Source organism: Cherax quadricarinatus, chromosome 18 (assembly GCF_038502225.1).
Source record: "Cherax quadricarinatus isolate ZL_2023a chromosome 18, ASM3850222v1, whole genome shotgun sequence".
NCBI classification, from domain to species: Eukaryota; Metazoa; Arthropoda; class Malacostraca; order Decapoda; family Parastacidae; genus Cherax; species Cherax quadricarinatus.
The window spans coordinates 11557826-11583659 of record NC_091309.1 but is presented as its reverse complement, the minus strand read 5'-3'; the positions used below and the strand labels follow the sequence as shown (position 1 = coordinate 11583659).

Below are 25834 nucleotides of genomic sequence, written 5' to 3'. Positions count from 1 at the left end.
AGTTTATTGTACACTCGCTCACGTGAGGGTAGTTTATTGTACACTCACGTGAGAGCAGTTTATTGTACACTCGCTCACGTGAGGGTAGTTTATTGTACACTCACGTGAGAGCAGTTTATTGTACATTCGCTCACGTGAGGGTAGTTTATTGTACACTCACGTGAGAGCAGTTTATTGTACACTCGCTCACGTGACAGTAGTTTATTGTACACTCACGTGAGAGCAGTTTATCGTACACTCGCTCACGTGAGGGGTAATTTATTGTACACTCGCTCATGTGAGAGTAGTTTATTGTACACTCGCTCACGTGAGAGTAGTTTATTTTACACTCGCTCACGTGAGGGGCAGTTTATTGTACACTCGCTCACTTAAGGATAGTTTATTGTGCACTGTTGATTACGTAGTGGTTGTTTGTTGTGCACTCTTGATCATATAATAGTTTATTGTGCACTCTTTCATGTGAATGGTAGTTTATTGTGCACTCTTGCCCAGGTGAGTTCTTTATTGTGCACTCTTGCTCACATAATAGTTTATGTGGTAGTTTATTGAGCACTCTTGCCCACATGAGGGGTTGTTTATTGTGCACTCTTGTTCACGTGAGTGGTTGTTTATTGTGCACTCTTGTTCACGTGAGTGGTTGTTTATTGTGCACTCTTGTTCACGTGAGTGGTTGTTTATTGTGCACTCTTGTTCACGTGAGTGGTTATTGTGCACTTCCTCATGTGAGTGGTCACTTATTGTGCACTCTTGTTCACGTGAGTGGCCACTTATTGTGCACTCTTGTTCACGTGAGTGGGCACTTATTGTGCACTCTTGTTCACGTGAGCGGTTATTGTGCACTCTTCCTCACGTGAGTGGTCACTTATTGTGCACTCTTGTTCACGTGAGCGGTTATTGTGCACTCTTCCTCACGTGAGTGGCCACTTATTGTGCACTCTTGTTCACATGAGTGGTCACTTATTGTGCACTCTTGTTCACGTGAGTGGTTATTGTGCACTCTTCCTCATGTGAGTGGTCACTTATTGTGCACTCTTGTTCACGTGAGTGGCCACTTATTGTGCACTCTTGTTCACATGAGTGGTCACTTATTGTGCACTCTTGTTCACGTGAGCGGTTATTGTGCACTCTTCCTCACGTGAGTGGTCACTTATTGTGCACTCTTGTTCACGTGAGTGGTTATTGTGCACTCTTCCTCACGTGAGTGGTCACTTATTGTGCACTCTTGTTCACGTGAGTGGTTATTGTGCACTCTTGTTCACGTGAGTGGTCACTTATTGTGCACTCACCTCTTCCTGACTAACAAAATACCCTCTTACCTTAGTAACAAAAACACCCTCGTCACTCTCGTGTACGAACCAATTTGCAACACAGAACGAAGAAAATTAGTTTTTTTTCTTTTCATCACTGAATTTTTCTCATCGCGTTATTAAATTCATTATAAGGTGAGGATAATATTTTACCGGTCACGAGAGTGGCATTCCGGTGGTCATCAATATTGTGCATGAAGATAGGTCATTCAGGTCTGACGGTTACTGTAGGTTTTAACCCGTCAAAGAGGGGGGGGAGGAGGGAGAACCATGAGGCTGCTGGAGGGATATTGATCCAAGGAAGATTAGCTACCCGTTACCTTCCTTGGATCAGACCGGACGATCGCAAGGAGGATGCAAAATTTTAAATGATATATGTAAATTACATACGTTTATGTATTCATATATATATATATATATATATATATATATATATATATATATATATATATATATATATATATTATATATATATATATATATATATATATATATATATATATATATATATATATTAATAAATGAAAAAGAAATATATACATGAGTCTTTAAACGTATAGGAGAAAATTTTTAGAGAGGAATTAATTTTAAATGAGTTCTTGCTAATTGACCAATTTTACTTATTCGGCACGATATATATATATATATATATTATGCAATATATATATATATATATATATATATATATATATATATATATATATATATATATATACATATATATATATATATACATATATATATATATATATATATATATATATATATATATATATATATATATATATATATATATATATATATATATATATATACATTATATATATATACATATATATATATATAAAAACATATATATATATAGATATATATATATACATAGACATATATATATATATATATATATATATATATATATATATATATATATATATATATTACAGGCTTAGATTACTACACCCAATAAAAACACAGTGACCATCGTAGAGGCTTAGAAAGTTTAGATAAATCTCACATATATGCCCAGTATGTGCACATTGTTGTGAGAAAAAGATTCTCGCCCAATATGGCGGACAAGTAAGCCGTGACGTCACATGCAAAAACCCGACTATGTCAGCCAGAGCTCAGTTTTCTACCCCCTCACAAGGGGATGTTGTTATTCTCCAGCCAGTCCAGATTAATTCGTTATATCCATAAGTTTTCGTTTGGTTTAATCCGCTTACTCTTCCTGTTTTTGTCCCTTGAGGGAAAGAATACGACGCACATTTCTGAATGTAAATTAGAAAACGGAGGGCGCTGGATTGTTTTTAAAAATTTTGATGGCTTAGTAGTTTTGTTTGTATGTATGCACGTACACATAGGTATATTCATGGGTATACATGAGATATACACACATACATAAAGTATATAAGCATATGTTTCTTGTTAATACACGCATTTGCCATGAATACACTGTATGCACGTACTTTATATACATACATGAAGCCTACGGTACATTACATGTGTAATATCATTGTTGTATGGCTGTTGCGCATTTAGCTCTTCCTTATGAATGTAACAACAGTAACAACAACAATAATGCCCCGAGGGTGTTCCGGAGTGGTAGCAACCTCTCTTTCTTAGCAATATTTTTTCTTAGGTATTGGTAATCACTTTTTCCCAGGTTATGTACAATGAGAGGTATATATATATATATATATATATATATATATATATATATATATATATATATTATATATATATATATATATATGCAAGGAATTCGCAAGAACAGGCGAAATATACACAAACACTGATCTCTGGCTGAAGGAGACTCGAACCTACGAAAAAGGTACGCAGTGCTTTACCAATCTACCCACACTGGACCAATACCTTGGAGTCCAGCTTGCGCTAGACTTTGATCCAAGGCAGCCAGCTTTCTAGTAAGGCTGATACATGCAGGGGATGAGATAAAAAGCTGTAAGCCTTCTCCCTGAAAGCTGGCTGCCTTGGATCAAAGTCTAGCGCAAGCTGGACTCCAAGGTATTGGTCCAGTGTGGGTAGATTGGTAAAGCACTGCGTACCTAGTTCCAAGGTTCGAGTCTCCTTCAGCCAGAGATCAGTGTTTATATATATATATATATATATATATATATATATATATATATATATATATATATATATATATATATATATATATATGTACAAACACTGATCTCTGGCTGAAGGAGACTCGAACCTACGAACCTTAGGACAAGGTATGCAGTGCTTTACCAATCTACCCACACTGGACAATACCTTGGCGTGTAGCATGCGCTACACGTTTGATCCAAGGCAGCCAGCTTTCAGGGAGAAGGCTTACAGCTTTTCATCTCATCCCCTGCATGCATCAGCCTTCCTAGAGATTTGAACAATGCAAGGAATTCGCGAGAGCATGCGAAATATACACAAACATGCATGCAGGGGATGAGATGAAAAGCTGTAAGCCTTCTCCCTGAAAGCTGGCTGCCTTGGATCAAACGTGTAGCGCATGCTACACGCCAAGGTATTGTCCAGTGTGGGTAGATTGGTAAAGCACTGCATATCTTGTCCTAAGGTTCGTAGGTTCGAGTCTCCTTCAGCCAGAGATCAGTGTTTGCGTATATTTCACCTGCTCTTGCGAATATATATATATATATATATATATATATATATATATATATATATATATATATATATACAACACTGCACTAGCCAAGGAGTCGAACCCATGCTGTTTTGGCCCGCCTCATGGTAAGAGAAAACGCATGACGCTTTAGACCAGTAGACCACACAATCCTTAACAATGGTGCTTCCAGCCAAGCTAGATGTTGTACCCACCATCGAAGGACATACGGTGATGTGGCTTAGTAGTGCAGTGTTGTTATTGACCAATACCAATTGTTCGGTGGGTACAATAATATAATATACTGCTTGTTGAGCTAGTACACAAACATGGAGTTGAATGAAATTAGCTCAGAGGCGTCCACACCACCGTATGTCCTTCGATGGTGGGTACAACAGCTAGCTTGGCTGGATGCACCATTGTTAAGGATTGTGTGGTCTAGTGGTCTAAAGCGTCATGCGTTTTCTCTCAACATGAGGTGGACCAAAACAGCATGGGTTCGACTCCTTGGCTAGTGCAGTGTTGTTATTAATCAATACCACTTGTTCCGTGGGTACAAATATATATATATATATATATATATATATATATATATACACACACACACTGAGAGTTTACTTTAATTCTTGACTGGTGGTGAAGAAGTTATGTACCGCCTTAATGACCCCTCGTGTAGCTTTCAGCCCACATTAACCAACCATCTTTCATGTCAGTCATCGTTGTATGTTCGCTCAGATCAAATATAATTGATTCGCTGTTATTTTTTTTAGATTCACTTTTATGTACATCATTATTCCTGCCGGCAGCGGTGTTGCTAGCGTGTCTGCTTCATTATCGTGTTTGTCATCATATTGATAATGATTGCAAATTTTCGCACACGTGTGTGTGAGTATATTCTTATCAAGTGTGTATCATTGTAAAGTGTATATATACCATTAGGAACAATAATAAGACAGTATATTTACAGTATTTTATTATAATATCATTACCATATATCAACAGTTGAAAAAAAAGACAAATGATTAAATTTGAGAAGCAGTCAAGAGGGAGAGAGAGAGAGAGAGAGAGAGAGGAGAGAGAGAGAGAGAGAGAGAGAGAGAGAGAGAGAGAGAGAGAGAGAGAGAGAGAGAGAGAGAGAGAGAGAGAGAGAGAGAGAGAGAGAGAGAGAGAGAGAGAAAGAGAGAGAGACTGGAAGAAGCGGTAATGGGGGTACTAGGACACAGGGTCGAGCTGTGGTAGAAGGAATCAGCACCACACCAAACCCCCAGCAACCACACCCACCACGACAACCACAGCAACTACGACAGCCACACTAGAACCATACAACCCACTCCAGCCACAAGACTGTGAAACGGCTTTAAGCCAGAATCTCTAAAACTGATGAGAGACATAACGTTGACCAGCATTCAAAAAAAAGTGTCAGTCGAATGGTCTTATATATATCGGCGTAACTGACTGTTTCTGTTATTCAAGAAGATCACTAGTTTGAATGTTTTATGCTCTATTATTTCTTCTATCAAAGGCACTTAAAAAAGCCTTTTTTTTGTCTCGAATACTGAAGAACTTACATTAAAAGGCATTACCTACTGATGAATTTGCTCTAAAGTCTATGTATACACACACACTGAATTCGTAGAAACAAAACACAGAAGATATGTACAATCGAAAGTTACTCAACAAATCACAAAAAAGCGTATTATTTGATACAAAGTGATACAGACACTGAGACCAGCACTAAGAACATTTTCCAAGGAGTATAAAGTGTTTCAGCCATCAAGAACACAATAACACTATATTGAACGTAAAGTGTTTCATCTCTCCAGACCAATACAAAGAATATCTTCAATTGAGTGCAGAGTATTTCAACTCTTCAGTGGTGTAAAGTGTGTCAACTTTTAACACTGATACAAGAATACCTTGAAGTGTCTCACTTCTCCACCCTGCCACTTTAATGTGAGTGGAAAGTGCTCCAACTCTCCAAACTATCACCATGAACACCTTCCAGTGAATGAAAAGTGTTTCAAGTCTACACGCTAGCACAAGAAATACCTTCCAATAAGTCTAAAATATGTCGACCCTCCTGAGCAACACCAGAAACATCTTCCAGCCAGTGTGACTGTCTGTGTTGACGGTGGGAGGGAGGAACACACCGTCTGTGTTGACGGAGGGAGGGAAGAACACACCGACTGCGTCAGGTCTCCCATCTTCAGGTTCCGGAGTCGGATGTTGTGTTGGCGACCCTTCAAGATGGACCACAGCACTGACCCTAGACCTCACCTGCGTGACCTTGGGGGCTCAGGGGCAAAGTCAGGTGAGGGGTCCTTGAGGAGAGGGGTCTTTGAGGATAGAGAGAGAGAAGGTGAGGTCTTGAGAGAGAGAAAGCTGTCCTTGAAGAGAAAATTGTGATGGAGCTGTCCCCAACACCGCTGTTTCTTCTAGTCACTTAAGTACTATACACTCAGCGTATAATTTATATATATCATGAAGCAAATAACGCTATATATATAGCTATATATATATATATATATATATATATATATATATATATATATATATATATATATATATATATATATATATATATATATATGAACATGTATATTTAAAACTCTATACTCAAAAACAAAACAAATTTTATGCATAAGCTAGTATTTTTCTCAAGGGGACCCACGAATTTGTACCACAGCGTGAATGAAGCCATATATTTTAATACCGCGTCTATAGCAATGCTGACGTGCGACATGGTGCTGTATAGCTGAAGTATCCGCTACAGGGAGCAGTGATCTGAAGCCAAGTTGCTGTAATAGCAGGAACCACACAGGGGCCAGAAGTGTACCACATATGTGTGTGTGAGAAGTAAACCGGGTTGAGAAGCATTGTGGCTGCAATGCTAGTGTCATTGTTCTTGCTGCATATTGTGCATCAAATGGAGACCTTACGGCTCAGCAATAAGGCAATTACTGCTGGTTTTCCTATTGGTGGGGGTGCTTGTCCTGGTGGTGGGATTATTGTTGCATGCGATGATGAATTTTGCGATGGTAAGGTTCCTACTGTTTTGATAGCCGGTAGTGGCAGTGTGTGTTTTAATTTTACCACTTTTATTTTGTGATGACATCCTTTGTACCGGCTTATTTGTTTACGTTTCGCCTGCTGCTGAAGCACTAATGATGCTCAGAGGTCTCGTCTAAACATATCATACGCAGACTAACTCTGAGGCGCAGGTGTCCGCTTTCACGATACTCTCGTCTTGTGCCAGTACCGTGTCATTCATAAATATCAGCATGCGCTCCAAGAAACTCTCAAAGACTTCAAACTCTTTGGAAAATGGTTCACGTCCATTAGAAAGCGTTTCTGCTGCACTGGAGTAATGCTCCTTTTCCTCATTAATAACACAGCCTGTTTTCTTCAAGGGCTTGGTTTATATATATATATATATATATATATATATATATATATATATATATATATATATATATATATATATATTAGCTTGTAAGAAGTGCTATCACTAGAGTAATAACTCAAGTTTGTGTTTAAACTGGAGAACGATCGTTGTGTTTTATATTTGACCCGTAATCGTTTTCCATGACAGAATTTTTATGAATAGGATTTTTTTTTGTATGAATAGGATTTTTTCCCTGTTAAGTGTCTTAAATTAACAGGTTAGACTACGGTTGACGAAATTTTTAGTCGTGGCTGATATTGATAGAGAACCAACATTAAAACTGAAATTTGAATTTTCATTTTTTCTTCTCTAATTTACCCTTCAGAATTTTCTGACATTATCAGCAACGTTTTTTTTTTTTTTTAACATTGTACAACTTGTCTTCACCAGCTGCCGTCAGTTTTCGTCCAAAGTTAAAAGTAATTATGTTCTTCAGCTAGACACTTCTCATTATAAAAAAAATAATCACTTTTAATTGTCGCTTAATTTAAGTGTGCCGGAAATTTAATGAATCGCAGCTTCCAGTGTTAACCTTTCAGGTCGATACTACAGGAATCTCTTGGAACACATTAAGCCAGAATAATTATTTCTTTTTGTTTCTGTTGGCGTTAAGTATTTTTTTTTTTTTTGAGATGGAGCAGAGTGAGCGACGTAGCAGCGAGTGTAGCGTGTTAAGAGAGCTGACATCTTATTATCTAGAATTTGTGCTCTACGAACATGCCTTTTTCTAGATATTTTTATAAAAATTCACTATTATGGATCGGTGTGTACGCGATCTTCAGTTGCTATATATTGTATATCATGTGGAAGTAGATTTCCATAGGTTAAACACTGGTGCCGTGATAATGTTGCTCGTGCATCTTCCTGGACATTGTCGTGCGAGGCTAATCAAGTTTAGATATTTCTTGTGTCTCGTCACTTCAATCCAGATACAGGCGGTTGTCATTGGTGAAAGAAGTCACATCTGTTGGCTCTTCTCACAGGCGCCTTCATTATTATGGATCGGTGAGCGTAGGTTTCACTACACTCTTGGACTTCTCTCAAGGGTCTTCTCACCATTTCTGGATGTGGTCCAAAGATCCAGTACTGTCTTGCCGGTGCTCATACATACGCCTTTACCTCCAGTAACATCGTCGAAGAGCCTCTGCTTGCGGCTGTCACTTTTTTTTTTTTTTCGCAGGAATATTGTTACATTTATGTCGAGGAAGGGAACTTTTCTTGTTAAAATTCAGCTTGATTGAGACGTGGTGCTGGAGGAGGAGGCTGATAAACAAGGCAGTGATAAACTACTAGCACCTAAAACACAGCGAAGGAGGGAGGAATTTAGGTAGTGACACCAGGTTAGTATCTAGATTCAAGAGTTTCTAGGTTTTGCTTTTGCCACATAGAACACTGTGGTAATGGATTCTAAGTGTTCTAGTGAAGGCTTCTAAATTTTGTCGAGGCCTTTTAAGCTCTTAAGAATGAGTTATTTAGGTTCTGTTAAATACTTCCAGGTCCTGTTGAAGGCTTCTAGGGTTTGTTAGAGATCTGGGTCGTTTTGAAGATCTCTAGATTCTGTTTATGGCTTCTGGTTCCTGTTGAATGATCCTAGTTTGTTAAAGGATTCCGGATCCTGCTAAAATCTTTTGTATCCCGTTGAAGGCTTCCGAGTACTGTTGAAGGCTTCTGGGTGCTGTTGAAGGCTTCTGGGTGCTGTTGAAGGCTTCGGGGTCTTGTTGCAGGATTCTGTTGAGGGCTTTTGGGTTCTGTTGAAGTCTTTTCGACCCTGCTAAAGGTCTGAGTCATATTGTAGGAGTGTAGGTCATGTTGAAGGCTTCTGGGGTCCAGTGAGATTTTTTTTTTGGGGGGGGGGGGGGTCCCGTTGAAGGCTTCTGAGTCCTACTGAAGAATTCGGGGTCCTATTGAAAGCTCCTAGGTCCCGTTAAAGGAAGGCTTCTGGGTTCCACCACTACTGCACAAAGGAATCTATTCTAGAGAAACACCGTGTGGACACATTTAGGTCTGAGACCTTGCAACGGTCTTTCTCCTAGATTGCACCTTGGGATCATCTAGGTGAGTGCTACAGTAAGGTAGCGTGTCTTGTCTTTCGTGCTCAGTGGATGGAGGATCGAGCCTCTACCACTCCTTCCCTCGAATAATAATAATGATAATAACCATAACAAGACATGTATGTCACCTAGAGTTGGGTGGAAACCGTCTCTCCCGGCAGCCTGGGTGACAGGTTGACGGGTGGAGGCGGCGACAGGAGGAATCTAAATGTGACGCGGAATTGATGGGACATGATGTAGTAGAGGAGGAAGTTGAGGGCTCCGTTGATGAGGGCGAGGAGGTCCATCACCTCTCCCCAGTGTAGGTAGCACTTTCTGCGGAAGAGAGAGGAGAGGGAAAGACGGTGATAGGATATTAAGTATTTTCACTCTCTCTCTCTCTCTCTCTCTCTCTCTCTCTCTCTCTCTCTCTCTCTCTCTCTCTCTCTGTCTCTCTCGCTGACTCTCTCTCTCTCTCTCACTCTCTCTCCCTCTCTCTCACTCTCCCTCTCTCTCTCTCTCTCTCTCTCTCTCTCTCTCTCTCTCTCTCTCTCTCTCTCTCTCTCTCTCTCTCTCTCTCTCTCTCTCTAAAATTTCAGCCTCTCGATTTTTATGTTTTTTTCCTCCCAGCCTTTCACCTGAAGCACCCACCTGAAGGAGGGGTTGTAGATGGCTTCTCCCACCTCACCCACCCACCCTGGAACACCCACCTGAAGGAGGGGTTGTAGATGGCTCCTCCCACCTCACCCACCCACCCTGGAACACCCACTTGAAGGAGGGGCTGTAGATGGCTCCTCCCACCTCACCCACCCACTCTGAAGCACCCACCTGAAGGAGTGGTTGTAGATGGCCCTTCCCACCTCACCCACCCACCCTGAAGCACACACCTGAAGGAGGGGTTGTAGATAGCTCTTCCCACCCAGAAGCACCCGCCTAAAGGAGGGGTTGTAGATGGCTCCTCTACCTCACCCATCCATCCTGGAACACCCACTTGAAGGAGGGGCTGTAGATGGCTCTTCCCACCTCATCCACCCACCCTGAAGCACCCACCTGAAGGAGTGGTTGTAGATGGCCCTTCCCATCTCATCCACCCACCCTGAAGAACCCACCTGAAGGAGGGGTTGTATATGGCTCCTCCCACCTCACCCAAGCACCCTGAAGCACCCACCTGAAGGAGTGGTTGTAGATAGCTCTTACCATCTCACCCACCCACCCTGAAGCACCCACCTGAAGGAGTGGTTGTAGATGGCCCTTCCCATCTCACCCACCCACCCTGAAGAACCCACCTGAAGGAGGGGTTGTAGATGGCTCTTCCCATCTCACCCACCCACCCTGAAGCACCCACTTGAAGGAGTGGTTGAAGATGGCCCTTCCCATCTCACCCACCCACCCTGAAGCACTTACCCACCAAGGAGGGTGGTTGTAGATGGCCCTTCCCACCTCACCCACCCACCCTGAAGCACCCACCTGGAAGGGTGGTTGTAGATGGCCCTTCCCACCTCACCCACCCACCTGAAGCACCCACCTGGAAGGGTGGTTGTAGATGGCCCTTCCACCTCACCCACCCACCCTGAAGCACCCACCCTGAACCTGGAGTGGTTGTAGATAGGCCCTTCCCATCTCACCCACCCACCCTGAAGCACCCACCTGAAGGAGGGGTTGTAGATAGCTCTTCCCACTCTCACCCACCCTGAAGCACCCACCTGAAGGAGGGGTTGTAGATGGCCCTTCCCACCTCACCCACCCACCCTGAAGCACCCACCTGAAGAAAGAGTGGCCGTAGATGGCTGAGAGGAGGGAGAGGATGCCCTGGGGCAGCTCGGTGGCTAGGAACAGCAGCAGCACCGTCAGTAACATTCTCGTTGTCTTCTCCGTTAGCTTCTCCATGCGAGGAAGCTTTCTCTCTGTCTCCATAGATGGCGTGCTCATCTTGATCAAGTTCTCCTGGTGGAGTGGCAGAAGGGAGAATTAAAGAGGGAGTGGAAGAGGTGGAGGAGGAGGAAAGAGAAGGGGAAAGGAGGAGGAGGTGGGACGAGAAGGAGAAGGAGATGAAAAGAGAAGGAAGAGGAGAACGATTTATTTGTTCTGTCCAAAAAATTTAACTCTCAGCCATTCGTGATTGGAAGGTACATTGTGTTCCAATACTCTATGTCTCTGTCTGTCTGTCTGTCTGTCTGTCTGTCTGTCTCTGTCTCTGTCTCTCTCTCTCTGTCTCTCTCTCTCTCTCTCTCTCTCTCTCTCTCTCTCTCTCTCTCTCTCTCTCTCTCTCTCTCTCTCTCTCTCTGTCTGTCTTTCTTACTGGCTTGGTACAAGTTGATATGTACCGTCATGTCAGTAATGTCATGTATCGTCATGGACCGTCATGTGCCAGTGTTGTCATGTGTTAGTATGGTCATGTGTCAGTGTTGACATGTTATGTCATACACCAGTGATAATTTCATCAAGTTACCTACAGCGTGTATTTTTTCCCTTTGTCTTTATTTACACCTTATTATTCAGGGTATAATATGCAGTCTCCTCTCTCTCTCTGCATGTTTTAAGGTGCGTAAACATGGGAATTTGTTTATCGGGTAAGAACAATGCCTTGCGCTGGAAGTTTTGAAAGTAAACAATCTCTTGTTTATCTTCGAGATAACTCCTTTCTTGCTTCCTCCTCCTCTTGCTGAAAGTCAACCTTCTTTTGCACCTTCTGAAAGTCAACCATCTTTACACCTTCTGAAAGTCAACCATCTTTACACCTTCTGAAAGTCAACCATCTTTACACCTTCTGAAAGTCAAGCATCTTTACACCTTCTGAAAGTCAACCATCTTTGCACCTTCTGAAAGCCAACCATCTTTGCACCTTCTGAAAGTCAACCATCTTTACACCTTCTGAAAGTCAACCATCTTTACACCTTCTGAAAGTCAACCATCTTTACACCTTCTGAAAGTCAACCATCTTTACACCTTCTGAAAGTCAACCATCTTTACACCTTCTGAAAGTCAACCATCTTTACACCTTCTGAAAGTCAACCATCTTTACACCTTCTGAAAGTCAACCATCTTTACACCTTCTGAAAGTCAACCATCTTTACACCTTCTGAAAGTCAACCATCTTTACACCTTCTGAAAGTCAACCATCTTTACACCTTCTGAAAGTCAACCATCTTTACACCTTCTGAAAGTCAATCATCTTTACACCTTCTGAAAGTCAACCATCTTTACACCTTCTGAAAGTCAACCATCTTTACACCTTCTGAAAGTCAACCATCTTTACACCTTCTGAAAGTCAACCATCTTTACACCTTCTGAAAGTCAACCATCTTTACACCTGAAAGTCAACCATCTTTATACCTTCTGAAAGTCAACCATCTTTACACCTTCTGAAAGTCAAGCATCTTTACACCTTCTGAAAGTCAACCATCTTTACACCTTCTGAAAGTCAACCATCTTTGCACCTTCTGAAAGTCAACCATCTTTACACCTTCTGAAAGTCAACCATCTTTACACCTTCTGAAAGTCAACCATCTTTGCACCTTCTGAAAGTCAACCATCTTTACACCTTCTGAAAGTCAACCATCTTTACACCTTCTGAAAGTCAACCATCTTTACACCTTCTGAAAGTCAACCATCTTTACACCTTCTGAAAGTCAACCATCTTTACACCTTCTGAAAGTCAACCACCTTTACACCACACCTTTGAAAGTCAACCATCTTTACACCTTCTGAAAGTCAACCACCTTTACACCTTCTGAAAGTCAACCATCTTTACACCTTCTGAAAGTCAACCATCTTTACACCTTCTGAAAGTCAACCATCTTTACACCTTCTGAAAGTCAACCATCTTTACACCTTCTGAAAGTCAACCATCTTTACACCTTCTGAAAGTCAACCACCTTTACACCTTCTGAAAGTCAACCATCTTTACACCTTCTGAAAGTCAACCATCTTTACACCTTCTGAAAGTCAACCACCTTTACACCTTCTGAAAGTCAACCATCTTTACACCTTCTGAAAGTCAACCACCTTTACACCTTCTGAAAGTCAACCATCTTTACACCTTCTGAAAGTCAACCATCTTTACACCTTCTGAAAGTCAACCATCTTTACACCTTCTGAAAGTCAACCATCTTTACACCTTCTGAAAGTCAACCATCTTTGCACCTTCTGAAAGTCAACCATCTTTACACCTTCTGAAAGTCAACCATCTTTACACCTTCTGAAAGTCAACCATCTTTACACCTTCTGAAAGTCAACCATCTTTACACCTTCTGAAAGTCAAGCATCTTTGCACCTTCTGAAAGTCAACCATCTTTACACCTTCTGAAAGTCAACCATCTTTACACCTTCTGAAAGTCAACCTTCTTTACACCTGAAAGTCAACCATCTTTACACCTTCTGAAAGCCAACTATCTTTACACCTTCTGAAAGTCAACCATCTTTACACCTGAAAGTCAACCATCTTTACACCTTCTGAAAGTCAACCACCTTTACACCTTCTGAAAGTCAACCACCTTTACACCTTCTGAAAGTCAACCATCTTTACACCTTCTGAAAGTCAACCACCTTTACACCTTCTGAAAGTCAACCATCTTTACACCTTCTGAAAGTCAACCACCTTTACACCTTCTGAAAGTCAACCACCTTTACACCTTCTGAAAGTCAACCATCTTTACACCTTCTGAAAGTCAACCACCTTTACACCTTCTGAAAGTCAACCATCTTTACACCTTCTGAAAGTCAACCACCTTTACACCTTCTGAAAGTCAACCATCTTTACACCTTCTGAAAGTCAACCATCTTTACACCTTCTGAAAGTCAACCATCTTTGCACCTTCTGAAAGTCAACCATCTTTACACCTTCTGAAAGTCAACCATCTTTGCACCTTCTGAAAGTCAACCATCTTTACACCTTCTGAAAGTCAACCATCTTTACACCTTCTGAAAGTCAACCACCTTTACACCTTCTGAAAGTCAACCATCTTTACACCTTCTGAAAGTCAACCATCTTTACACCTTCTGAAAGTCAACCATCTTTACACCTTCTGAAAGTCAACCATCTTTACACCTTCTGAAAGTCAACCATCTTTACACCTGAAAGTCAACCATCTTTACACCTTCTGAAAGCCAACTATCTTTACACCTTCTGAAAGTCAACCACCTTTACACCTTCTGAAAGTCAACCATCTTTACACCTTCTGAAAGTCAACCTTCCTTGCTCCAGCCTACCTTCCTCCCCTCTCCCATACTTTTTACAATAGTTAACGCAAAATTGTTTTTGCTTACATATACACGCTGGGTAAAGCGGATTGTCAACAAAATGTAATTTTTTTTTGAGAGTGAGGTAGTAAAAGAACATTAAAAAAAACAAGACTGACGGGAAATTTGTTGATAAGAAGAAAGCAAGATGTGCGAGACAAACTTTATCACTTCAGAGAAAATAGACCCGGAAGATGGCGTCATCTCAGTCCATTTATATTCTTCTTCAGAGAAAAGTTTTAGTTTTCCGAGAAGCGCAGTTTTGATGTCTTCGTCAGAGAAGCGCATCTCTGTTTTGATGTCTTCGTCGCATTCGTCAGAGAAGCGCTGTTTTATTCTTCGTCAGAGAAGCCCAATCAGTTTTGATGTTTTGATGTCTTCGTCAGAGAAGCCCAGTTTTGATGTCTTCGTCAGAGAAGCGCAGTTTTGATGTCTTCGTCAGAGAAGCCCAGTTTTGATGTCTTCGTCAGAGAAGCGCAGTTTTGATGTCTTCGTCAGAGAAGCGCAGTTTTGATGTCTTCGTCAGAGAAGCCCAGTTTTGATGTCTTCGTCAGAGAAGCCCAGTTTTGATGTCTTCGTCAGAGAAGCGCAGTTTTGATGTCTTCGTCAGAGAAGCGCAGTTTTGATGTCTTCGTCAGAGAAGCGCAGTTTTGATGTCTTCGTCAGAGAAGCGCAGTTTTGATGTCTTTGTCAGAGAAGTCTTTCGTCAGAGAAGTTTTGATGTCTTCGTCAGAGAAGCGCAGTTTTGATGTCTTTGTCAGAGAAGCGCAGTTTTGATGTCTTCGTCAGAGAAGCCCAGTTTTGATGTCTTCGTCAGAGAAGCGCAGTTTTAATGTCCTCGTCAGAGAAGCGCAGTTTTAATGTCCTCGTCAGAGAAGCTCTGGCTGAGAGTAGTGTTACATAGGATATATGTACTGAAGTGTATATCTCTCAGCGTATATATATATATACGCTCAAATTTTCCTTTAGTCCCTACTTTAGGGGTTAAAATATTCTTGACCGTGGTAGTGGTAGTGGTAGACTGTATTTGACTGGCTCGTTTTCCCACTTCTACCACTACCACTACTACTACCTCTTCTTCCTCTACTACTACTACAACTACTGATGAAATTAAGACACATGTGCGGCGTCTGGTTGTCTTTGTTGTGGACGTTTCGCCATCCAGTGGCTGGCTGGATGGCGAAACGTCTACGATGGGGATGCCCGGGTGTTGGGCATGTGTCTTAATTTCATCTTGTCAGTATTATATACAATTCTTGTACTACTACTACTACTACTACTACTACCACCACCACCTCTTCCTGCCTATATATAGCCGTCCTGCTCCACCTCTGGTTAGTGTGACTTGGTCAATGGTCCAAGTCGGACCGAAACGTCGTCGTAAGCTTCTCTCTTTTATGTGCGGGTTATTTGTGTATAGACAGGCCTTCAGTCCCATTACCCAGCCATTATCATTTCTGTCTCGCGATTAGCAGAAGAAGGATCGAGCCTCCATCAGGGTTAGCGTTCCGTATAATAATAATAATAATAATAATAATAATAATAATAATAATAATATTAATAATAATAATAATAATAATAATAATAATAATAATAATAATAATAATAATAATAATAATAATAATAATAATAATAACAATAGGGGCATACCCGTCGCCTGTGTTGTGTCCTGAAGATCCCGCTAATGAAAAAGATGTTGACTCTCACTCTTATATATTTAACTTGTTGTTTCTCTCTCTCTCTCTCTCTCTCTCTCTCTCTCTCTCTCTCTCTCTCTCTCTCTCTCTCTCTCTCTCTCTCTCTCTCTCTCTCTCTCTCTCTCTCTCTCTCTCTCTCTTTTTTACACAGGGTTTGACACGGTTAAGGATCCCTAGCTTTATTGACAAGCTATTTACAGGTTAAGGATTCCTAACTTTATTGACAAGCTAAGAGCTGTTACCTACATCAGCTCATTTGAAAGCATTTTTATTGTTATGAGACATACAAGTAGGGAACAGGATGAAGTTGGAGCCATCTGTGGGCCAGCATTTTCATTTGATCAACTGACTTTATCTCGTTGACATCATTATGCTGTACGAATGTGTTCCATACTCGAGTCATCCTGGGTATATATGATCTCAGATGGAGTGATGTTCTGGAGAAGGGTACAGCCAGAGTGAAGTTGCTGCTTTCTGCCCGTCTTGTGGCATAAAAGCTTGTTTCACGCTGTCCTCGAAGTGGATCCAAGTGTGGTACTTTGACAATATTGGCCTTGTACATAACAGTAAGGCCACCCACATCCCTCCTATGTTGAAGGCTCTGCTGAAATGACAGATCTATCCAGGATGGGTCCAGGCGAGAGATGAGACGTCTTGCTCTGTTCTCTACTCTGTCAAGCAGTCGCAGATGAGACAGGGGGGGGGGGGCAGGCAAACCAAGAAAGTGGAGCATACTCAAGGTGTGAGCGTACTTGTGCCTCGTACAAAATCTTGCAACCCCTACTGTCAAGTAGATGCGAGATACGGCGAAGTGCTGTAAGCTTCCTGGCTGCCTTGTTTGCAAGATTTACAACATGGTTCTTCATGGTTAGTTTGGAGTCAGATTTCACCCTAAGGATATCAACTTCCCCAGGTGCCAACACCCTCCCATTCATCCTTACTACTGCACCAGCATTACCATCATGGTGCCTAGAGACGATCATCATTTGCGTTTTCTCAGGTGCAAATGTTACTTGCCATCTATTTCCCCAAGCTGATATAGCTCTCAGCTGGTGATTGATGTAGCTTAGAGCAGCTGGCATTTCTTCTCTTGGATAAGTGAATGTCAGTGTACAGTCGTCTGCATATGCATGTGATTCTGGGATGAGATGAAGAAGGTCGTTGAAGTAGACATTCCATAACAATGGTCCCAGCACGCTTCCTTGTGGAACACTTGCCCCAATAGGATGTCTTGCTGATTCCGTTCCATTGAGAACTACACTTAGAGATCTACCATGAAGGTAATCACTGAGGAGACATAGAGTAGAGCCTGCAATTCCCAGTGCTTGAAGTTTTGCTAAGAGGCCCTGGTGCCACACCCGGTCGAAAGCGCCAGCAATGTCTAGTGCTACCACACAGCTGACTTTGGATTCATCCAGTGACTGGTGCCACTTAGTGGAGAGGTTTAACAACAGATCAACAGCAGAGTAACTTTTCCTGAAGCCATATTGACGATCACAAAGTAGTGAGTGGTAGTCAAAAAATTCTGTCATTTGTCTTGAGATTATTGTCTCAAGGATCTTACCAGTGATTGACAGGAGTGACACTGGTCTGTAGTTGCTGATTTCTGCTCTGCTCTTCTTTTTGTGAACAGGGACTACATTTGCCTCTTTCCATAGAGAGGGCCATTTACACTGTACTAGGCAGTGCTGAAAGATGCGAGTTAGAGGTGCTGCTAGCTGGTCTGCACATCTCAGCAATCTTGGGCTCAACTTGTCTGGGCCCACAGCCTTTTCTTGGTCAAGCGATTTAAGAAGGAAATGCACCTCCTCCTGCCTTATTGTCACCACTGACAGTTTTGACACAGTTCTTGCAGCTAGCCAAGGAGGGTCCCTCTCTCTCTCTCTCTCTCTCTCTCTCTCTCTCTCTCTCTCTCTCTCTCTCTCTCTCTCTCTCTCTCTCTCTCTCTCTCTCTCTCTCTCTCTCTCTCTCGCTCTCTCTCCTTTACGTTGATTTCTTCATCCACTTCTGCCCCTATTTTTGTCTAAAAAGGAGGGCGAAGAAGAAAGAAGATGAAAAAAGTTTTAAATTATCAAAAAAATGGAATAAAGGTTAGGAAAAAAAACCATTCACGGTAATTCATCCGTAAGGAAATTGTTGTGCTGCTTGAGTGATCAGGTGAAATGACGTCGACGGCGGAGTCTGCACTCAGAGTAAAAAATAACAGAGAGTAATTACCGTAGTTAAAAGCGGTGTGTTTGTTGGGGTGGGGAGGAAATGTGTGCTTCCTGGGGTGAGGGAAGGGGAGTGTTTGTTAGTGTGTGTTTGCTAAGGTGAGGGGAGGGGGGAAGTGTTTAAGGTGTGCCTGCTGAGGAGAAGGGAAGGGTACGCCTGCCGAAGTGCGCTTAGTTGGGTATGGGGTGAGAGAGCGGAACGAATTATCGAATTAAAGTCGAGCTATGATTCGATAACGGCCCCGGATGGATCCACACGTCGTCTCAAATCGTCTAGAATATCTCTTAAGCGTGGGCCTTATACGAATCTAGTATTTAATCTCGAGAGAAAATCACCAGAGCGAGAGGAAAATAACGAATGTTATTTTTACGATAACTAGCAAATTACGCGTTTGAGAGAAAAATAACACCAAATCACTACGATCATTAGTGAGTTACCTGTGTAAGGGCACGTTGTGCGGGTCACACTGTGTCTTCCTTCTGAAGGAGCATAAAGGCTTGTGCCAAAGATATGTACCCGATACAGGCGCTGACATTATCCTTAAGTTGCAGGTGGATGAATTCTGCTTTTCACGCCGAAGATCCCACCAGAAAGATGATATTGCCTGTACCACTTACTGTACATACGAGATGTACCCCACCAGGAGGTAACCTCCCGCACCTCATCATAGTTATTCTGGGTTTATCCAATTCACCGTCAATAATAATAAAAATTGGTCATTAGTATAATATCTTCATACATCAAATATTTATCCACGTAACTCCGCGAAACAGTGAAAAACACATTCTTACGTAGACAACCATATTTCTTGACAGACATTATATTACATCATAAGACTATAGTCATATCCCAAAGTATTCATTGAAAGACAATCATATTCTTCATATTCCTTAACATATTCCTTATCATATTCCTTCATAGATAACCACATTTCTTGACAGTCATATTCCTTCACAGGCAGCCATCGCTTCCATGAGATCCAAACTAACGCACCAAGATTGGTGTTCCGTGTCGTTTTCGTTCACTTGTTTGAACAGTGGGAATTCTGAGCCTCCTATGCTAATCATTCTTTTGTGAGTAAAAGTCTTTATTAATAGAGATTGGGACTTGGGTATCATAACCATTCTCTGTGCTGGGGATAATTAAGAAAAAGGCTGATTGGGTCATAATATATATATATATATATGTCGTGCCGAATAGGCAGAACTTGCGATCTTGGCTTAAAAAGCAACGCTCATCTTGCCATATAGCACAAGTCAAAATTTGTGTATACAATAATTTCGCCAAAATCATTCTGAACCTAACGAAAAAAATATATTTCACTGTGTTTGTCTAATATTAAATTATTGTAAACAAATCTAAAATATATATAGTTGGGTTAGGCTAAAATAAATTGCGTTTGTTATAATAAGGTTAGGTAAGTTTTCTAAAATTCTTTTGGTGCAAAATTATAAATTTTAACATTAACATTAATGAAAAAAATATATTTTTAAATGTATAAGAGAAAATTTTAGAAAGGACTTAATTTTAAATGAGTTCTTGCTAATTGACCAGTTTTACATATTCGGCACGACATATATATATATATATATATATATATATATATATATATATATATATATATATATATATATATATATATATATATATATATATATATATATATATATATATATATGTCGTGACGAATAAGCAGAACTTGCGATATTGACTTAAATAGCAACACTCATCTTGCCATATAGGACAAGCGAAAATTTGTGTATGAAATAATTTCGCCAAAATCATTCTAAACCTAACGAAAAAAATATATTTCACTGTGTTTGTTTAGTATTAAATTATTGTAAGCAAATCTAAAATATATTTAGTTGGGTTAGGCTAAAATAAATTAATCTTGTTATAATAAGGTTAGGTAAGTTTTCTAAGTTTCTTTTGGTGCAAAATTATAAATTTTTACATTAACATTAATGAAAAAAATATATCTTTAAACATATAAGATAAAATTTCAGAAAGGACTTAATTTTAAATGAGGTCTTGCTAATTGACCAGTTTTACATATTCGGCACGACATATATATATATATATATATATATATATATATATATATATATATATATATATATATATATATATATATATATATATATATATATATATATATATATATATATATATATATATATTATATATGTGTCGTGCTGAATAGGTAAAAGTAGCGATTTTGGCTTAAATAGCAACGCTCTTCTTGCCGAAAAAGGTAAGCTAAAATTTGTGTATGCAATAATTTGGCAAAAATCATTCTGAATCTAACGAAAAAAAATATTTTATTGTATTTGTTTATTAAATTACCGTAAACTTATCTAAAATATATTTAGTTGTATTAGGCTAAATTAAATTGGGTTTGTTATAATAAGGTTAGGTAAGTTTTCTAAGGTTCTTTTGGTACCAAATTATTAATTTTACATTAACATAAATGAAAAAGATATATCTAAACGTATAAGAGAAAATTTTAGAAAGGACTTAACTTTAAATTCTTATTAATTGACCAGTTTTACCTATTCGGCACGAGATATACATACATACATATATATATATATATATATATATATATATATATATATATATATATATATATATATATATATATATATATATATATATATATAACTCAAGAAATCGTAATGACACGATTACCATGTCATTTCAAAACTCCATTTATTTTCCAAAATTATAATGATGGTTTGCATAAAGCCATTATCTGAGGGGAAGAATTGTTTGGAAATATTTCCCTGCTTCTGGCGATATTGCAGTCATGGGGTACACCATGCTTCATGCCCCCCCTATCATGGTGGGGGTTATAATGGTGGTTGGGAGACTATCATTATCATATTTACCATCACCATCATCACTATCATCACCAAGACTCTCAGGTATCTAATTCTGTAACTATCTGCTTTATCTTTTTTAATCTATCTATTAATTGTTGTGTTAATTCATGTATATAATTTTCTATATCTATTGATCTGTCTAGCCATCCAGTGTTTGATCCTTTCTAGCTGTCAGTCTTAGCATAACGTAGCAGCTATCTCACTATATATGTTAAACCGTGTGTGTGTGTGAGAGAGAGAGAAGATGGATATTATATATATATATATATATATATATATATATATATATATATATATATATATATATATATATATATATATATATATATATATATATATATATATATATATATATATATATATATATAGGTTGGTAGGTTGGTAGACAGCAACCACCCAGGGAGGTACTACCGTCCTGCCAAGTGAGTGTAAAACCAAAGCCTGTAATTGTTTTACATGATTGTAGGATTGCTGGTGTCTTTTGTCTGTCTCATAAATATGCAAGATTTCAGGTACGTCTTGCTACTTCTACTTACACTTTGGTCACACTACACATACATGTACAAGCATATATATACACACCCCTCTGGGTTTTCTTCTATTTTCTTTCTAATTCTTGTTCTTGTTTATTTCCTCTTATCTCCATGGGGAAGTGGAACAGAATTCTTCCTCCGTAAGCCATGCGTGTCGTAAGAGGCGACTAAAATGCCGGGAGCAAGGGGCTAGTAACCCCTTCTCTTGTATATGTTACTAAATTTAAAACGAGAAACTTGAGTTTTTTCTTTTGGGCCACCCTGCCTCAGTGGGATACGGCTGGTACGTTGAAAGAAAGATATATATATATATATATATATATATATATATATATATATATATATATATATATATATATATATGCAATAAGATCACAGTAAACAGGTGATTTCAGAATATGCAAAACAACCACTCTGAAAAAATAGAGAAATTCCAAGCGCTTTCGTGACTACTCACATTATCAAGGAACTATGAATAGTTGCTTGATAATGTGAGTAGTCACGAAAGCGGATGGAATTTCTCTATTCTTTCAGAGTGGTTGTTTTGCGTATATATATATATATATATATATATATATATATATATATATATATATATATATATATATGTCGTGCCGAATATGTAAAACTGGTCAATTAGCAAGAACTCATTTAAAATTAAGTCCTTTCTAAAATTTTCTCTTATACGTTTAATGATATATTTTTTTCATTAATGTTAATGTCAAAGTTTTTAATTTTGCTCCAAAAGAATCTTAGAAAACTTACCTAACCTTAGTATAACAAGAACAGTTTATTTTTGCCTAACTCAACTAAATATATTTTAGATTTGTTTACAATAATTTAATACTAAATAAACAGTGAGATATATTTTTTTCGTTAGGTTCAGAATGATTTTGGCGAAATTATTGCATACACAAATTTTCACTTGTCCTATATGGCAAGATGGATGAACGTTGCTATTTAAGCCAAGATCGCAAGTTCTGCCTATTCGGCACGACATATATGTATATATATATATATATATATAAAAACACATGTGTAAATATATATATATATATATATATATATATATATATATATATATATATATATATATATATATATATATATATATATATTTATATAAAAATATATATATATATATATATATATATATATATATATATATATATATATATGTCGTGCCGAATAGGCAGAACTTGCGATCTTGGCTTAAATAGCAACGCTCATCTTGCCATATAGGACAAGCGAAAATTTGTGTATGCAATAATTTCGCCAAAATCATTCTGAACCTAACGAAAAAAATATATCTCACTGTGTTTATTTAGTATTAAATTATTGTAAACAAATCTAAAATATATTTAGTTGAGTTAGGCAAAAATAAATTGTTCTTGTTATACTAAGGTTAGGTAAGTTTTCTAAGATTCTTTTGGAGCAAAATTAAAAATTTTGACATTAACATTAATGAAAAAAATATATCATTAAACGTATAAGAGAAAATTTTAGAAAGGACTTAATTTTAAATGAGTTCTTGCTAATTGACCAGTTTTACATATTCATGTCGGGAACTGTGTCAAAGGCCTTCCTGCAGTCTAGGAAAACGCAATCAACCCACCCCTCTCTCTCGTGTCTTACTTCTGTTATCTTGTCATAAAACTCCAGAAGGTTTGTGACACAGGATTTGCCTTCCATGAACCCATGCTGGTTTTCATTTATAATGTTGTTCCGTTCCAGGTGTTCCACCACTCTCCTCCTGATAATCTTCTCCATGACTTTGCACACAATACATGTCACAGACACAGGTCTGTAGTTTAGTGCCTCATTTCTGTTTCCTTTCTTAAATATGGGGACTACATTTGCTGTCTTCCATTTCTCAGGTAGTTGCCTAGTTTCAAGGGATGTGTTGAAGATTGTGGTTAGGGGCACGCACAGCATCTCTCCTCCTTCTCTGAGGACCCACGGGGAGATGTTGTCCGGTCCCATCGCCTGTGAGGTATCAAGGTCACTTAGCAGCTTCTGCACCTCCTCCTCGGTTGTTCGTATGTCATCCAACACTTGTTGGTATATTCCCTCTTGATGTTCCCTTCAGTGCTGTCTTCCCAGAGCCCTTCCTGTCTCTACTGTAAAAACTTTCTTAAATCTCCTGTTTAGCTCCTCACATACCTCCTGATCATTTCTTGTGAGTTCTCCACCTTCTGTCCTCAGTCTGATCACCTGGTCTTTGACTGTTGTCTTCCTCCTGATGCGGCTATACAACAGTTCGAGTCAGTCTTGATTTTCGATGCTATGTTATTTTCATACTGTCGCTGGGCCTCCCTCCTTACCTGTGCATACTTGTTCCTGGCTCTGCGAATGATCTCCCTATTTTCATGTGTTCTCTGCCTTCTGTACTTTTTCCATTCTCTGTTGCACTTTGTTTTTGCCTCTTTACACCGTCGGGTAAACCAGGGGCTCGTTCTGGTCTTCCCATTGTTTCTGTTGCCCTTGGGAATAAACCTTTCCACTGCCTCCTTGCAGTTTGTTACATATTCCATCATTTCATTTACTGGCTTTCCTTCCAGTTCTCTGTCCCACAGAACCTCCTGCAGGAAGTTCCTCAATCCTGTGTATTATTATTATTATTATAATCAAAAAGAAGCGCTAAGCCATAAGGGCTATACAGCTCAACCCTGTGTAGTCCCCTCTTTTATAGTCAGGCTTTTCCCATTCAACTCCTGTTACTCTTTCCACTTGCAACTCTACTATGTATTCAAAGCACAGAACCACGTGGTCACTAGCTCCTAGGGGACTCTCATATGTGATGTCCTCAATGTCTGAACTGCCCAGGGTGAACACAAGGTTCAATCTTGCAGGTTCATCCTCCCCTCTCACTCTGGTAGCGTCCTTAACATGTTGGTACATGAGGTTTTCCAGCACCACATCCAACATCTTGGCTCTCCATGTTTCGGGACCCCCATGTGGCTCCAGGTTTTCCCAGTCAATCTCCCTGTGGTTGAAATCCCCCATAACCAGCAACTTTGCTCTGCTGGAGTGAGCTTTTCTTGCCACCTCAGCAAGTGTGTCCACCATTGCTCTGTTGCTCTCTTCATATTCCTCTCTTGGCCTCCTGCAGTTCTGTGGGGGATTACACATCACTGCAATGACCACCTTGTGCTCCCCAGACTGAAGTGTACCTACTATGTAGTCCCTTTCTCCTGTCTCGTCTATGCCTCCTATTTTCTCGAATTTCCATCGTTTTTTTTACGAGCAGAGCAATACCTCCTCCCCCTCTGCCCCTTCTATCTTTCCTCATGATCTGGTATCCTGGTGGGAAGATTGCATCTGTTATTGTCTTTGTGAGTTTTGTTTCTGTAACTGCTATGATGTCTGGGGACTTCTCATTGATTTTCTTGCCATTCCTCATATTTATTCGTTAATCCATCCGCATTTGTGTACCAAACCTCCAACTTCTGTTCTAATACTGTAACTGTGGTCCTGGGGGAATACTGGGGTTGGGAGAGCAGGAGCCCTGGTGGGGGCCTGTGGGGGGTTGTAGTGGAGGTGGAGGAAGAGCTCCCATAGGGGGTTGCTGCAGGGGTAAGATTCGTGGTGCGGGCGGTGGGAACAGAGGGATCGGTGTGTGATGGTTGGTTTGGATTGTTCAGTTGCCTTGGGGGTGTCGTGGCTGGAGTCCTTCTGCAGGTGTTTCTGGGGGGGAGGGTTGTGCTTGTCCTTCCACATGTTCCTGGGTTATTCTGCTCTCCTTTTTCATTTCCTCCCATTCCTCCTTTCGTTTTTGCACTCTCTCTTTCAGTATCATCCTTTACTCCTGTGTTCTGTCTCGATCGAGGTACACACTCTTTAACTCCTGTTTGCCTCTCAG

At 39.8% G+C, this 25834-nt stretch overlaps 2 protein-coding genes across 2 annotated transcripts in view; one reads left to right on the top strand and one right to left on the bottom strand.

Moving 5' to 3' along the window:
- LOC128689204 (uncharacterized) overlaps positions 1 to 25834 on the top strand; it is a 520741-nt gene that overhangs the window by 8654 nt on the left and 486253 nt on the right. The window lies entirely within an intron of this gene.
- The window catches only part of LOC128689371 (G-protein coupled receptor dmsr-1), a 129271-nt gene continuing 112928 nt past the window's right edge, over positions 9492 to 25834 (bottom strand). Inside the window, exons 5-6 of the mRNA XM_053777576.2 lie at positions 11168 to 11349; positions 9492 to 9741 (exon numbers count right to left, since the gene is read on the bottom strand). Of these exons, the coding sequence (XP_053633551.1) occupies positions 9555 to 9741; positions 11168 to 11349 (369 nt within the window). The 3' untranslated portion in view covers positions 9492 to 9554. The remainder of the gene's footprint in view (positions 9742 to 11167; positions 11350 to 25834) is intronic.